At 40.4% G+C, this 17,470-nt stretch overlaps 1 protein-coding gene across 1 annotated transcript; it reads left to right on the top strand.

Annotated features, from left to right (window-relative positions):
• The first annotated feature begins 3,698 nt into the window (after window positions 1–3,698).
• OCIAD1 (OCIA domain containing 1) lies at window positions 3,699–16,492 on the top strand. The gene is made up of 8 exons (XM_035112310.3): window positions 3,699–3,896; window positions 5,759–5,843; window positions 8,353–8,406; window positions 9,173–9,220; window positions 10,401–10,527; window positions 13,405–13,616; window positions 14,904–15,056; window positions 16,306–16,492. Exons 1-8 carry the CDS (start codon window positions 3,834–3,836, stop codon window positions 16,341–16,343), a joined length of 780 nt encoding a protein of 259 aa, XP_034968201.2. The 5' UTR covers window positions 3,699–3,833; the 3' UTR covers window positions 16,344–16,492.
• The last annotated feature ends 978 nt before the right edge of the window (window positions 16,493–17,470 follow it).

Here is a 17,470-nt window from a genome sequence, read left to right as displayed (position 1 = left end):
ACTGTTTTACTATGAGAAGGAGTAGATTTGGTTGCTTTGAAAGGGACATTTATAATTTGCTGGACCTAGCCAGTCCCCTTTTTGATATTAATACCCAGGAGGGCAAATAAGTAGCCGGCTACACTTTTCTAAGTACCTGATACATATCATCAAGCCTCAACAAATTAAAGTCATCCCACAATATAGGACTAGGTGCTCTGAGCATGTTAACTACATGCAGTGGAGTCCAGGTTCATACAGATGTGAGCAATTATACTGATGTAAATTTTCAGTATCCACAAAATAGTTGATGAACACATCACAGTGGTCTCTTTTATCATCTTGTTGGTCAGACTGGAGAAGGCCAGGAACTTCCTGTAAAAGCTCTCCTGGACAGCATTGATGATAATGCAATATTGGCATAGAAATACTGCTTCTACATTGCCTTTACCACCATAGAATAAGCTATAACATGAGCTCTGGCTTCCTTTGGATTTATATCTTCCATATACCGTATGTTCCAGTTTCCTTGCTAGGAGAAAACTTTCCAAGGGTATTTAAGAATCCAACTAAATTGATATGCCTTTATATCAATGAATCCATGAATCTATCACTTGGAAAGATTATTGTGTACAGGGCAGTCTCAAGCAGGTCGGGCGCCCTGGCGCTGAGGGGCGGAGATCGCTCTGGCGCCCCCGCCCTCGCAGGGTGCAGTATAGCTTCCGCGCGGCTTTGCCGCGCAGCGCCCCACCTATCAGCCCGGCGCTCCGCACCACCGGAACTCTACCTAGAGCCAGCCCTGATTGTGTACTGCACCATAATGTAGAATTCTTTTCCTACTAGCAAAGAAAATAACATTCATGTTGGAGGAAACTTTCAAAGTCTTCACAAAATTCTGAAAAGAAAGCTTTTCAATTGCTGTGGAGAAAACCTTGGCGCTTGTAAATCAGGAAAAATTGGCAGTCATAAACAGTGTACTAATTTGGTTGCCTTGTGAGTAATCTGAATCCTACTATGTGGTGTCTTGGTCTTAGAACAGCATGCCTATTGTATTCACCACAAAGGCCACAGGAGGCAGCTGCCCCCACAGTGACCAGATCAACATTTTAAAATAAAATATCTTATGGAGCAGTTAAGTGTCCCCCTTGCATTACATTACCCAGAGGCAGCAGCCCAAATACAGGATGCCAAGAGGGATATATAACATAATAATATTGGGTCTTTCTTTTTCACATTTTTTAATGGGTGGGGTGCATTGAGGAGCTCAGAATCAACACAGCTCGCTCAAAAGTGGAATGGGCTGTTGTTTTGCCAATACTGTAGTGTGACTTGGACAATGGACTAAGCTGAGCACAGAATGTACTGCTGCTGTCCTGATCGTGAACATGCCATGCCAAGGGTGGAATCCCAAGCAAGTTGTCAGTCACTTACTTGTAGAGACAAATCCACTTATGCATTCAAGTATTACAACCAGAGTTCTACAACCTGCATGATTAATGGACCCGTATGACTTTTGCAATCATGCACTTTTACCAAAGCCTTGTCGCTTTCAGCTTTTGTAACTGCATGCCTTTTGCCATTTCTATATCTTAGTTTTGTCTCGGGGAATTTGGGGAGCTATATGGGCTGGCTGCCAGACTGGAGGGGGGTGGGGAGTTTCATTCAGAAGAGGAAAAACAAGATGGGAGCAGAAAGGAGGGTGAGCAGTCCTCTAGGCCACTTGGCTCAAATTGGGAGGGTAGCGATGGGGGTGAGCAGAAAAAGCAGTTGGATTGGCAGCAGTTCTCGCTCCAGACACTTTCATCAATGGCTAAGGCAACTGTAGCAGGAGCTGGGTGGACAAAAATTGTCCAGTAGCACCTTAAAGACCAACTAAGTTTGTTCTTGGTATAAGCTGCTGAAGCATCTGAAGAAGTGCACATGCACACGAAAGCTTATACCAACCGTGAGTCTCTTTCTATAATAAATAAATATTGTTTAATTAAACATTTTGCTTTTAATTAGGGAACTAGGAGGAGACATAAGTCAGCAGCTTGCATATGTGTTGCAATTAACTGTGTTAACCATTTCCCTAAAAGCTACAACAGCTATTGGCTGGGGCAGGTCAGGTACCAGTAGTTCTGGGCCACATGCAATCCCAGAGTATGGATTTTAGTCTGGTATGATGAACTCTACACATGAACAGAGATTATTATGTCACATTTTCAGGACTGAGCCATGCATTGCAAATGTGTTCTGATGTGCCCTGGCTCAAATTAAACAATCATTTTTTCCATCTATTGGTTGGAATACTTTGTTCTTTTAATGTATTTTTTAGTGTTTTGTATAAGGAAGTGAAATTGATGCTGTTAGGAAATTGCACGCAAGCCAGAAGCAAGTTTTCCTCACCTCAAAAAAGTTTTTGTGTGTCTAGGTTGTTGTTTTTTTGCAACAGGTATGTAGGTGTGTAGACAATACATGAATTCAAAAATTTATTTCACATGGTCATGGGTGTAGCCAGGATTTATATTGGGGGGGGGCAGGCTTCATATTAAGTGGGGGCAGAACCTCAGTTGGTTAAGTATTTTTATTGATTTATTTGATTGGGGGCAGCTGCCCCCCCCGGCTATGCGCATACACATGTTGTGGTTTATTTCTTAGTAAGAGGTAAAAATCATACCTATGCCCTCATACACAGAAGCGCGTTGCTTGTCCATGTGCAGAGGAATTATTGAGTTGGTTTTTTTTAGAAAGACTATGGCACTCTGCACATGTGCAAGGACACCCTTCCCTTTAAAAAGTGCTGCAGGACTCCGAATGCTGCAAAAACAGCAAGTTGTTAAAAACTGCAGCTCTACCAAGTAAAAATGTTACTCAAGTCAGCCCTGACTGGAGCACTCTCCGAGGTAACCGTGTGTAGGACTGCAACCTCAACAAAAACTCTTAAATATTTTTTTTTTCACTTTTGCTTAAGCTCAAACTAAACACGTATGAGAACTATTCGGTGGTTCCCCCCCCTCTGAGCCACATTTTCAGAATAAAAAATTGCTCGCAATGCCCTGATTTTTTTTTATTCGTTTTCATTGGGTTTGTGTGTGTGTGTGTCACAAAGCAAACGGGTACATCTATTGCCTCCACTTTCATTTCGTAGTCTCACAGTTCGTTGACAGACCGATTTCCAAATACTGTACACCGGAAAGCAAACGGACAATATCGCTACTTTATAACACGATCGTGGGGCATCCGGAAAATATAGAATCGTGCAGCTTATAGCAAATTGGAATGATTCCCAAAACATCCATATTCTGCACAGAAACAAATGCAGTATTTCGATACTATGCTACACTACACTGGAATGTCCCGTTTGTTGGGAGCCACGGTGTTTTGTTTTGTTTTGAATTGGGCTTTATAAACAAGAATAATGTTATACAAGTAAGTATGCCAAGTTTTCTCATGTCATTTGTATATCACAAAAATAGCATAATAAATGTGGGAAAATATCTACAACATGTTGACGTATCCGCTGCTTGTCTTCTCCCCCATTTCCCCCAGAAAGGTCCCGGAGTTCTGTTTCCACGGCCAGGGCGGAGAACGGCCCTGGGAGGGAAGCGAGAGCTCTTTTCCCTAGGGCCACCCTCGGAGGCTGCTTCTTCTCCCGCCTTCTCCGACCCCCGTTCCGCCGGCTTCCGGGTTTCCACTCTAGGCGTCCCGTCGTCTATGGGAACGGGCGCCCTCCGTGCCCTTCCGGTGGGTGGAAACCGCGCTTCCGGGCTCTCTGTTTCTGCGAGCTCCCTCGCTTTTCGGACAGTAGGAGCCGGTCATTTGGCGCCGCCGCCGCCGCCGCTGCGCACCTGAGGGGCCCCTTCCCACCCCACATGGAGCCCTCCGGGCAAGTGCGCGGTGGGACCCACAGACCCGACCCAGGAGGCCCTCGCCAGGTACGCTCCGACGCTTCGTGCCCTTCTGGCCTAGGATCGCCATCTTTCATAAAAACGTCACTTTACGGACGCCCGCAAAGGAGTCGCGCTTTCTTTGCACACCAGCCCTAGCAATAAAATACAATGTAAGGAAACCACCACAATTGTCCAGCTTTTCCTTTTTTTAGAAAACTAGCCCTAGGGTTGACATATTCTTGCAAGAAGCTTTTTTTTTTTTAGGAAGACCCCAAAATTCAGAAGTGGAAGAATATTTACATGCACCAACCCCTAGCAATTTTTATTTTATTTTAAGAAACATAGCCCTTTTGCTATGTGGAACGCCCTCCCAGCAGATGTCAAGGCAATAAGTAACTATTTTACTTTTAGAAGACAACTGAAGGCGGCCCTGTTTAGGGAAGTTTTTAATGTTTGATGCTCTACTGTTTTTAATATTCAGTTGGAAGCCGATGGGTGGGGTATAAATAAATTATTATTATTATTATTATTATTATTATTATTATTATGCCTAGGATTGCCATATTCCTGATGCCTGCAAAGTGGTCAAGCTTTATTTGCAGTAACCTTAGCAATACAATACAATACAATGTAAGGAAACCACCACAATCATTGAGCTTTTTTGCCTAGGCTTGCCATATTCCCAATGCCTGCAAAGTTGTCGAGCATCTTTTTAGGAAGACCTCAAAATTCAGAATCAGAAGAACCATTATTTGCAGCAGCCCGTAGCCCTAGCAGTAAAATAAAATACAATGTAAGGAAACCACCACAATTGTTAAACTTTAGGGTTGCCATATTCCTGATACCTGCAAAGTTGTCAAGATTTTTTTTTGAAGACCCCAAAATTCAGAATCGGAAGAAGAGTCTTTACTTGCACACCAGCCACCAGCCCTAGCAATAAAATAAAATACAATGATAGAGGAGGTTTGCATCAATAATCAAGTCATAGATCTTATTCAGATTGCTCAACATCACTCAGTGGGTTTCATGGCTAAGTAGTGATCTGAATCCTAGTGTTCAGAGCCTAGTCCAACACTTAACTGTTCACCATGTTGACTTTTCTCTACATAAAAGATGTAAAATGTACAGAGTTTCCAATCCTTATTGGAGAGCATTTTATTGTTACAAACTTTGTACAAGTGTTATTAGGGCTGGGGTTTATATGACCGTAGGCATGCATATCAAGTCTTAGAACAGTTCTCATAACATATATAAATTGATGTTCAAAACATCTCTAGGACCATGGTCCAGAGTTTTGTCAAACCAGATGTCATACTAATTTTCTTGGGGCATTAGGCCCTGTGTTGTAGTACAAGCTGCTTTGAGACTACCATTTTTAAGCTGCTTTTTACTATACAGCAGAAACAAATGGCACCTTAAAAACTAATTATTCTGTTACAGTTCACTTCATGAGATACACTTTATCTCATGTTGTCCAGAGTTACAGATATGCACACACACACACACACACACAGTTGTAATCAAAATTATTCAACCCTGATTGCAAATCAGGTTTATTATCAAAATTCACAGACTTTCAGCTGTTTGCATTGAGCAAATAAAAAAGAAGAAGCAATTGAAATAGATCAACATTGGTAGGTGTATTATATTTGGGTGCATAGGTAAAACTTATGCAAGTGCGTCTAAAAGAACAACAAAGCAAGAGTGAAGAGGAAATGTTAGACTCCTATGCTCCAGTCACCTATTGTGGGTAAACAAAGGGATATTCTCGGTTTTGGTTTTTCTAAAATAATGTGTATTGTGGACACTTGGTAAAAATGGTAGTAAATGCTTGTATTTACCATTTGATAGTTTTGCTAGTGTATGTCACACACTGACCCTCTATGTTTGGTATTTTTCTATTAAAGGGCCAGTTTAGCCATTCCTATGTACCCACAGAGGATGAAAAGAGAGTCTTCGCAGAATGCAATGCTGAGAGCCTCTGGTACAGATGTAAGTGAAATGCTCCAATAAATAAATGTAAATAAAAAGTTAACTCACTTGGGGAAATTCATACTATCTACTAAGTCATGTGAGAGAAACTTCAAACAGCTCTCCAAACACGTTCATTAATATTTAAAAGCTACTCTATAATGAGCCACAAATTCCTAGAAAAATGACATAACACAACCTGTTAATAGCCAAAGCCACTCGGGTGAATAAAGTGTTTTTAAAGGATGCATCAATACACTTTGATGCCAAGCAGGCACAGTCTGATAGATATGTCCTGGGATTGCTTGTGCTCAGTATCTCGAGGACATTGGAACGGAATTCTCCAGGTAATATCACACTTTTCGCACCTTATTTGTAGGTCATACAGTGGTACCTTGAAAGTTGAATGGAATCCGTTCCGGAAGCCCGTTTGACTTCCAAAGTGTTTGGAAACGAAGGCGCGACTTCTGATTGGAAGCTGTCTTGGATATTCCAGTGCAGGCATCCCCAAACTGCGGCCCTCCAGATGTTTTGGCCTACAACTCCCATGATCCCTAGCTAACAGGACCAGTGGTCGGGGCAGATGGGAATTGTAGTCCAAAACATCTGGAGGGCCGAAGTTTGGGGGTGCCTGTTCCAGTGGGAAGTTGTATTTGATGTTCGGGTTCCAAAGAATGTTTGTAAACTGGAACACTCACTTCTGGGTTTACAGCGTTCGTGAGCCAAAATGTTTGACTCGCAAGGCGTTCAGGATCCAAGGTACAACTGTACTTGTATCCCACATTTTTAAAAAGAAGTTGAATACAAAATAGGATTACAGTGGTGCCTCGCTAGACGAATTTAATTCGTTCCATGGGTCTTTTCTTATAACGAAAAATTTGTCTAGCGCAGGGGTCCCCAAACTACGGCCCCCGGGCCGGATGCGGCCCAATTGGCCTCCCAATCCGGCCCGCGACGACCCCCGCCGCCCGCTGCCGCCGCCCGCTCTTACGGCACGCGGCGACGATCTTAAGAATCGGCAAAAAATCGCCGAAAATCCTTTGTGCGCATGCGTATGGGCCTCTCCCGACCCAGAAGAGGTCATTTCCGATGCACTTCCGTGTCGGGGGAGGCCCATACGCATGCACACAAGCAATTTTCGGCAATTTTTTCCCGACCGTGTGCGTGTGCGCATGCGCACGGGCGCGCACTCCCCCGCCCTCCGGCCCGCTGCGCGTGCACTCCCCTGCCCTCCGGCCCGCCGCGCGGTAAGTCTGGGGACCCCTGGTCTAGCGAATCCCATAGGAATGCATTGAATTTCCTTTGAATTTTTTTTTGCCCATAGGAACGCATAAATTGAATTTCAATGCATTCCTATGGGAAACCGCGATTCGCTAGACGAATTTTTCATAAAACGAATTCATCTAGCGAGGCAACCTCCACTAGAAAAAACCTTTCGTTAAGTGGAAAATTCGTTAAGCAGGGCATTCGTTAAGCAAGGCACCACTGTACATTACTCAGTTTATCCTTAAAATAACCCTAAGAGAGAAAGAGAGAGTGACTAACCCAAAGTCATCTAGTAATATTCCTGGCTGGGAAGGAATTTGAACTCTGGTTTCTTACGTCCAGTATTCTATCCATTACTGAGTGTGCTGGGATATTGCCTCTGTAGAAATGTTGCTGCCCAGTTGCTTTGCTGAGTACCACTTTGCTGCCTCTAGAAACTGTGACTGTTGCCATTTCAGTTGTGCTGGCGTGCATACCAGTTGATAGGGTACTAATTCCTGCAACCCTGACTCAGGATAATATTCAGTTTACATTTCTCAGTAAGTCTTTGATGCTGTGAAAGCTAATGAAAAAATAAAATACTTAGATCCAGATATGATAGTTCTTTGGCAGGAAGGAATCATTTTACATTTATCTCCAAGGGCTTGCAGCGCTTCTTAATTGAAAGCAAACAAATCGGAGGGTTTCTAAAGTATGCCTTAGGCTGTATGCTGCTTATATTTATTCTAAAAAGTATGATGCCAGCATATTTGAGGGGTTCCATGTTTCCTAATACTGTTATACCTTGGTTCTTGAACTGAATCCATTCGATAAGTCCGTTCGACTTTTAAAAACCAAGGCGTGGCTTCCTATTGGCTGCAAGAGTTTCCTGCACTCAATTGGAAACTGCAGTAGCTGTGTCGGACATTCGGCTTCTGAAAAATGTTTGCACGCCAAAACACTCATTTCCAGGTTTGCAGCGTTCAGGAGCCAAAACGTTCAAGTCACAAGGCATCCAAGAACCAAGGTACGACTGTAAACACATTTGTTCTGAGCTGCTCTTTCTCTTAAAACGAAACAAAACCCAAAGCGTTTTTTCTGGTATTGTGTACTTTAGAAAGTGTTCTGTGCCCTACAAATCATAAGCATATCTGTTGAGAAGGAAGTCCTACTGCACTCAAGGGGAATTTCTCCCTAATTTGCTTACAATTTGTTTTTGTTCTGGAAAATATATTCAATTCTATTTTCCATGGAAATACATATTTTCTTCTATTCCCACTCACAGCGCTGCCTTTCTCTGCTGTTGGCATGTTTGTCACTCAAATACTAATTAAAAAAGGTAAGTTTCAAGCAACTTAGACTGAATATGGATGTCTGCTATTTGGAAATATTTTTCACATATAATATATATGAATTAATTATAGAAAAAGATTAGTCATGTGTTTGGGGTGGGGGGAAAGTTATTGAATGTAGCCTACCATACAAAGGAAAGGGTTGCATTCATTACTTGCCCACCCTTGGCCTTGGCGGCCCATGAAAAGTTTCCCATGACAGAATGTGGTCCCCAAGCTGAAAAAATATTATCCAACCCTGGATTAACATCATGTGCTAATGGTGCCAGTGTTTGAAAACACAGATCATACATTGACAGTTGCAAAATAATAAACTTATAAGGGGAAACTTGAGCTACTCAGTTTTCTTCAGAAATAGTAAACAGAGATAGTTCCAAAGAAAGACGGGCATTTATGGATGACTATAATCTATACCATGGTTCAAGATTTTATAGTTTTTAAAGAAGGAAATGCTTTTTTTTTTTTAAAAAAGGATATGTTACTTTATGCTTTGATTTCGTATGTAGAATATTTCAAGTCACTTGCAATATATAGCTCATTTGGGCTATGATATGCCTGAATACTATTAGAAACCCTTGTCCTGATTCAATATTGCACATTCCTTTGCATATATGGATAGTTGAAAAAACCCCTAAACCAATCACTGAAACCCCAAGTGCCGTGAGTCAATTCATGGTTACGCATTTATCAGGTCAGGTTTCAGTTCATATTTTTGTATGGTTACTGCTCCTTACATGTTTTTTTTATTTGTAGGAATTCTTACAACACATTCAAAGTTTGGCTCTTTACCAAAAGTTGTATGTAAGTATTAACCCTTCACTACTTTGTAGCTGTAGTTAAAGGTTGGAAAAATAGACAGGACTGCTGCATATTTAATATGTTCAAACATGTGGTTTTGGAACGTTAAAGGAAAGCACACCTCTTGTGAAGATACAGATCCAAACAAACAAATTGGTGATGGAGTTGGAGCAGGTTTTGCTTCAAAGGAAACCTACGGCACATTTTTATCCATCTCTACTCAGAAGTAACCCTCACTGAGTTTTGTGGTCATCAAATTCAGTGGCAGGAAGTATTTATAGGTTTACAGCCCTGGTTTTATAATAGCTCCTCAGAAGTAATTGTCACCCTGCTGCAGGGTGGATTTGATTTAAATCTTTTTTTTTACAGAAAGACTCATTCTTGCTGGTACAATCTTAATATTTACAACCAGATGAAGGTTTCATTTTTGGGATGATAAATTTTCAGAGTAGTTTCTACACTTATATCAAATACTACTGATTTGGTTATACTATTAGAAATACATGGACAGATAATTATGAAATTATTGTGAGCTTTAATAAGTTAACTGTTTATATTTGGACAACTTTTCTGCAGTACTTGGTTGGAAAGAGGAAAATAATAATTCCCTTAATAACAATTTAAACAATTTAACTAAAACAATAACATTATAGCATATGTATCCTTATTTCCTGATGAATAGCCTTTGGACTATAATGTAACTTAAATAGAAAACTAACTTTAGAAAGATTTTTCCTCCAAAAGCATTTTATTTTAAAAATCCAATTTAAATCAAATAATCCAATTTACAGTAAATCAAAAAAATCTGATTAATTTTTTGTAATCATAGATTTTTATACACCCTGCCCTGCTGGCCAGCAGTTGAAAAATACTGAGTATTTGCTAATAAGAAATTGACAGCTTTTCCCATTCTTTTTAAATCGACAACTCATTTTTCTGTTTCTGCCTGATGTATTCGGTGATGACTTTCTTACTCTGACCACTTTTTAAGGCCTTTGTTTTGTTGCCATGGAAACACAATAGATAAAAACTGTAGACTTAAGAACTTTCTTTTTTTAGTGCTAAGCTTTGTTTGGTTTTGTGTATATTTTTATATATTTTATATTTAAATATACCTGTATTTCTCTTAAAGTGACAGAGCATCAGATGTCTTAAATAAGTCTTTGGTTTTCTTTTTAATAAGTTGCTGGCTTTTGTGGCTACATTGGTGGAAAGTTTTCTTATATGAAAACATGCCAAGAGAAGCTTAAAAGGCTAGAGAATTCACCACTGGGAGAAGCGCTGAGGAAAAATAAACCTATTCAACCTGAGTAAGTAAATTTAATTGCTCAAAATTCTGAATTTCTGGAAAGTAAGTTCACTTTAAATATTAAAACTTGAAGCACTCATGAGCACTGGTGTTCATTTTTCCCCCTCCAGCAACACACAGAGAGAAGGAAAGTAGAAATTGTTTCTTTTTACTGCATAGCCTGCTGCCTTTCCTGTGCTTTGCCCCCACCTATGTTGGCAAAAGATAAAAGACATGTGGGCTGGGCCCACAATGTACACATTGGAATCAATAGCTTTTAGACTCCTTGCACTCAGGGAACACCGTTGAATTGGATTTGTCACCTAATGCACCCTTGTTCATCTACTTGCATGCTGCAGAGGCTTCTAAGGTGTGTTGTAAAGCATAACATCAGTGCAGGGTGGGTGGATGTCTTGGTTGAGATAGGGTGCCAGTCAGGATTGTGGGCTTTCATTGCGGCTCTGGGTGGACTGCAACTGCATCTTAGAAGGCACCTAGTGCATCCTTGTGGCTGCCACAATTGCCACAGCAGTTGTGGACACCATTGTTCACAGAAGCTTCTCTGCCGCTGCCTATTTCTCTCTTGGAAGAATTCCTGATCAGCTCTCAAGGAACGGGTGAAACTCAGTTTGGAAACTTAGCATATTGTTTAGCAAGATAAAAGGTAGAAGAAGTGCTGCTGGAAACAGGAAGGATTAAGAGATCCATAGAATTGGAATATGTTTGGTGAAAAATGACTCAGAGTTAACACCAAGTACAAACTTTATGGTCCCCCAGGGTAAGAAGAGGTGGAAGGGACACAGTTGAGGCTCTGAGAGAAGAGATTTTGAGTTCCCAGTTTGGACCATATATTTACATAATTATTAGATCATCCCCCTGAAGAGGTGTAACTTTAATTTGGTAAGTCATTTTCCTTTCTGAAGGAAAAATGAGGAACAAACCTGTTTGCAGTTCATTTTGGAATATGCTTCGCTAAGGCTGTGTGCATTGAAACTTGGGTTTCAAGTAAACCCAAATACTACCTTTATAAAAATTTGTATCCTGCAGCCAGTATGCATACGTCTTGTTCATTTCAAATAAATCTACTTCTTGTGGGCAATGGCTGATGCAGAGCACTGTAGCCATGCCTGCCTACAGCTGGGTAGTTCTGTTGAGTAACACCTTCCCTCCAAGCCTTTGAGATCTCATCAGGTCAGGTATTGTCCATATTTTCCCCAACCTATATTTCTGTAAATAACGGCTGGAAACTTACTTTATTAGAAATAAATGCAGAGATTCCCCTAGATGTGCTTGTCCAGTGTAATCTGGAAATGCATGCAGTTCTGCACTTGGCCAGGCATGGTCAAGTAAAGCAGTCCTTATGTTTCCTGTTGTTAGACATACAGAATGGACTAAAAATGATCTGGTATCCAGTAGAGAAAATTTAAGTGTTCATTAACACAAGACATGGAAGTGTGTGTAAGTGTTAATTTCATACTGTGATTTGTATCCAGATTTTTTGCCAAGGCCTTACAATCATGTAATAAAACTTAAAGGAGGAATGGGAAATGATTTATCCTGTAAAGGTTGGGGAGTAGAAATGTAAACCACTATTATTAGCTGTATTTCTGTTACTAGTATTTTAATGTGTGTAATGGCTGCTTGCTAAACACAATAAATCGAACCGAGACTGATATTGTGATTTTTGCGGCAGCAGTGTGAAAAAAGGCCCTCTGCTGTGTGTGCTGAGCTGATGGACCCACATTACCCTTTCATTAGTATGGACAGTGGATGTCCTGTTTTGTAGTCAACTTGCAAAATGGGGGCCAGAGCCCACATTGTTTGTTTTCTGTGATGGGTTTGCCTCTCTGGTAAGTGATCTCCATCTGGCCTGTTAACATTTAGAAGCACTTAGTTGTTACATGTATGCCTCTGCCATGAGTCTCTGCATCTTCAGGAAGCCACATGGAACCTCACATGTGGTATGTGAAGCAAGACAAGCATGGTGTGGATCTCTACAGTGCAGAAGCATCTAAACTTTATAGGCCACAAAAAGGCATGTGTGAGATTGCGAGCTCTGAATAAATCAGGCAAATCTTAGTGGAGGTCTCTGAGATTACGGCAATGCTAAAAATTCAGTTAAATCAAGGGTGGGAATCTACCAGCCTAGGGACTGATCATTGCCTGTTTGACCGCAAGACTCTTTTTCAAAACGACACTTGCCGGTCAATTAGGTGATGTCAGTTGATGGGTGGAGGTTCAATCCTGCTCGGTTACTATCTCCTCCCACCCTTGAGCAGGACCACCTGATCGACAAGTGTGTGGTCCTGCTCAACTATCAGTGTTGGCCTACAAAGGTTGGGAGAGATGAAGATATGCCCTATACTGGGTCAAAAAGATTCTCCGTCTCTGTTAAACCAAATGAATCCTGTGTACCACATTAATTTAAAACCATCTGCTTAATGACTGTTAAAAGTAAAAGAGCAGAGAGGAAAAGGAGAAGAGCAGAGAGCCTTGGGTTAAGGCAGGAAATTAATGTGAAACTTTAAATATTTTTCCAAAGAAGAATTTGTCTTTATAATAAATGTAGCAGAAGCTACAGAACAATAATTTTTATTTTTGAGACCCAATGTTAAATAAAGATTTCCACCTGCTATAACAATGAAGTGAACCCCTCTGCTCCCTTGATCCTTCTAGGCTCTTCTCCTGTTTCCCTTCCCTTATTCCCTTATTCTTTGCTATAACTGTTTAGTTTATTCTAATAATAGTTTGCACCAACTATAATAGATTTTGTATTATTATTCTGGATGGGGTGAGAGGAACCCACTATATCATAGTACGTGCGTGTGTGTGTGTGTGTGTGAATTGAAAAAAGGAACTAAAGTGCAATTATTTTGAATAACTGTCTTTGTCTCTCCAGGTATTACTCTAAAAAAACAGAAGCTTCAGATGTGCCTTTATCTTTTGAAAGTACTCCAGCAGCAGCAGCAGGAGGAGGACAACCACATACTTCCAAATACCATGTTGATAATTATGGAGCGACAGACTTTCCCTCTAGCGATGATCCGATCCCATTTAGTTCTACAATGAATGAATCTTCTCCTTCTGGAATAACAGATGGTCTCCCTCAAGGTAGAGTTTGTCTTGATCTCTATTAATAGAGTGAGCTGTTTTCTAATCAAAAAAAATGGAATGGATTCGGTGTTTTTCAGACTTATAGATGTGAACATTCCAGGTCTTTTTAAAAGCTGGAGCCTCGTGTTACACTGGCAATCATGTGTTTCCTGAAAACATGCCTGCCAGTGAGAATACTGTTCGGGGTGGGGGTTGGACAGATTTCATAGAATTGTAGAGTAGGAAGGGACCCTGAGGATCTTGTAGCCCCTGCAATGCAGGAATCAAACTTTACCCATTTACATTTTGAGAATAGATTGAGACTGTTTTGGGCCCAAGACCTCTAATCTGTCCCGCACATAAAACTGCAGAAGTGATGAAGTGCCAGCGATCCTGAGGGAACCAGTTACTAGATGCATTAGTTTTTTGCTCCTATACCCAAGTCTGACAACTTGATTTGCTACAGGCCTCCTCCAGAGTTTCCTCTGGCTTCACCCTTTTAAGTTTCCCTCCCCTTTCTATGCAACAGCTGCTTTACAAAACAGGAGAGCACCTTTTGTAGATAACCTGTTGCCAGGCAGAGTTGGGAAAAGGCTGCTCTTTGGGGAAATGTGCTGGCACAAGCTGCTTGGCCTTGCGAGCGCTTCCAGTTTCGATGCACACTTTTAACACACAGCTCTGTAGCTTTTGGGTGGGGAAGGCACACATACAGTGGTTGGGTACAGGTGATATATTTCCATGTAATGCTAAGCCAGAGGTCGGCAAGGTTTACCTCACCTGGGCTGGTTCACTCCCGTGGAGATCGCTCCGTGGGCCGGATCGCATTTGCGCAGATGCAATTTTTGTCTGTGCAGATATAATTTTTGGCGCCGCGGAAGCGAGTCCCCACTCTGCTGCGCCGGTTTAGCACAGTGCGCGAGGACTTGCCGAGTGGGCGGCTCGGTTTGTGGGCCATTTAAACGACCCCCGTAGGCTGCTTGTGGCCCATGTGCCACAGGTTGCCGACCCCTATGCTAAACCATAGTTGACATAAGTGCAAGCTTATAAACCAACAACAACAAAAGAGTACATCAATAGGCACTTCATCTAATTCATGACTCATCTAACACAGTGCTTTGCGGATGACTTTTGACATCTGAATGTGCACAAAACAATTGTATGTAGAGTGCATCTAAAATTCTAAAACGATGACTATTCCGCAGTTAATATCAGGATTGCTTCAAACAAAAGCATTCCCTTAAAATAGGCATTTCCGTCTACATGTATTGTTTGTTATCCATTGATTTCTCCTCTTTTCCCTTTAAGAACCTGCTTCGTTTCTGGAAGAACGTCCAAAAAGAAAAGGAATCACGTATGATGAATTAAGGAGTCGCAATAGAGAGATGTATGAGGCAGGAATAACACAGAAGTCAGAATTCCCGTCAAAGTCTTCACAAGAAAAACCAATAAAGAGAGATGGTAAATTGTTAAATAACTTAAGTATTTGCTGTTTAATCTTGCCTTTCCACTAGCGACTCCCAATATTCTAAGGAGTAAACAAGAAACAATATTCTTTTGGTTTTCATGTCCATCATTTTTCTTTGATGGGTGGTCAGTTTTCAAGTAAGTTGTAGAATTTTTACCCATGTAATCTTATTTGAAATCTCTGTAGCATATAATTACTGCAACTCTCCAGTTTGTTTGTTGAATCAGTAGCCAAGGAAAATTTCATTTCTTCGATTAGGAGAAAACTAGTTGAGCATCAGCCTAGCGAACCTTTCTGTTGAAAGGAGTGAGCCTACCCTTAAGAAGCCAGAATAACATCTAGATCAGATGTTTGAACATAGCCAGGTTTTTTGGAAAGGCTTCTCAGGATTTTTTTAAAACTAACTTAAGCATGCAGAGTATAACTCTGAAGGATATGCCATTGTTTTTTCTGTTTACTATTCTACTGGAAGGAAACTGCACTTGGCACCAACCTCCAGACTGTGTTTTTTGGATAAAAAACAATACTGTACAGGGAAAGCTATGAAATGGAAGTGAAATAACCTTTCCTTTAGAAGAAAATGCATTATACAAGAACAAGAGTTTATTCTGTCTTTCAGTGTAGTTTGCTAGGTCACTTTTTGAACATTCAGGCATTGTATTTTCATGCAGGAAAGTAATAATATGAAACAATGCGTAAATTCAAAAGAAGTCACAATTGTTAATGTTATGGAAGGTGGAATTTTTAGTCTGATACGGTAGAAGGAAGTTGACTAGTGAATTGACTGGGATTGATAAAACACTACCCCTTTCCCAGCTGCATTAGCTTGTGTGGTCACCTTGACAGTGACAGTAGTCTTGTGTGTTGGCTTAGCTCAACCATGTAAATAAATGTTCTGACAGAAGTACATCTGCATCCTGTGATATACAGATAGCTACAGTACCATAATGGTGACATGGATGTTTTGTACTGACCATAATGCTTTTTAAAATCTGAGAAAACCATAGCTACGGTAACTGTCCAGAATTGCTATTTGCACATTTCATCTCACAATGGTGGCAGTGGAAATTTGCACTGTTTTGATAATCAATTGGCTTGAGGCAATTGTCAGGTCACATGATCAGCTGTCACATGGTTCTGTCCTGTTCTAAACATTTGTTATAGAGCAGTAGTTCATTGGACTTGACCTTGCTTCTCATCTTCATTACTATGTTTCTCTTCTCCTGGCCTCTTCTTTTATAGTTAAAGTCAATAAGTATGGAGATGCTTGGGAAGACTGAAAATCTTTATACCTTCTGAAGACATTTCTTCAATCAAAAATTTCAGCTTTATCAGTGTTGGTCAAATACCTGAATGTTCTTCTGTACTCTGATATGCACTTGCTTTACAATAAAAATGCTTGGGTCTTCCTTCTTGTTTTGGCAAAGTATCAGACTGGATTTTGTTAGTCTGTTTAAATAGTAACAAAAAGGAAGAAAGAAGGTGACTAACTGGAATTCACAGAAGCAATTATCTTGTGCCTATAGTCTACTTGGATTGTACTGCTGCTGAAATGGAAGAGAACCAAAATTATTTAAGTCTATCCGTCCTCACTTTAAAAGGGAATTCACTGTAGCTTTAACTTTTATTTCTTCCTTGCATGTTTCTAATTTACCTATTCAAGTGGTAAACTAGAGCTGCAGTCTGATTACAGAAATGTTGATGGAGCATAAATTTAAGTCTGTAATTAAACTTTGTGTATGTATACGTTACATGTTCCTAAAGCCAGAAATCAAGCAGCCTTCACCAGACTTGTGTCCTCCAGACATTTTGACTAGAGTTCTGATCATGATAGCTAGGACTGATGGTGTCATAGTTGTCTAAAACATCTGGAGCATCAGTCTGGAAAAGGTTGTCTTAGAAAAAGCATTACTCCTGTATGTGAGAGGCTTTATAAGCAGGGTTTATTAAACCCTTACATTTAAATATTGCAGTCCTGGTAAAAGCCACCAGCAAGTCTAGCATAAATATATTTGTTTCCATTATATTCTATATCTGATTCAAACACAATATCTGAACAGAAGAGGAAGACCTTATAGTAGGCTAAATCATGTACCTAAAGCTAAATGAATCAAAATTTACTTTTGTGAATATTAGGTCCAGAAATTAAGTAAAAGAAATTCTGAAATGTGTTGATATTACATATTTATTTATTTAAAATACTTCTAGGCTGCCTTGCTGTCTCCTACAACACGTTTTCAAGGCTGTAGTGATTTACAAAGGCTATGCGGAATAATGATGATGATTATATACCATGATCCCCCTTTTATCAGAGGAAATATCCTCTCCTAAATCAGTGCATAGTTAATAATACAATTTTCTAGCTTTCTCCACTATGAACAACTGGCACACTGAGCATATCTACACT

Source organism: Zootoca vivipara, chromosome Z1 (assembly GCF_965207765.1).
Source record: "Zootoca vivipara chromosome Z1, rZooViv2.hap1.1, whole genome shotgun sequence".
Taxonomy (NCBI): Eukaryota; Metazoa; Chordata; class Lepidosauria; order Squamata; family Lacertidae; genus Zootoca; species Zootoca vivipara.
Note: the sequence above shows the minus strand (reverse complement) of the source record. Positions and strands in the feature narration are given on the sequence as shown.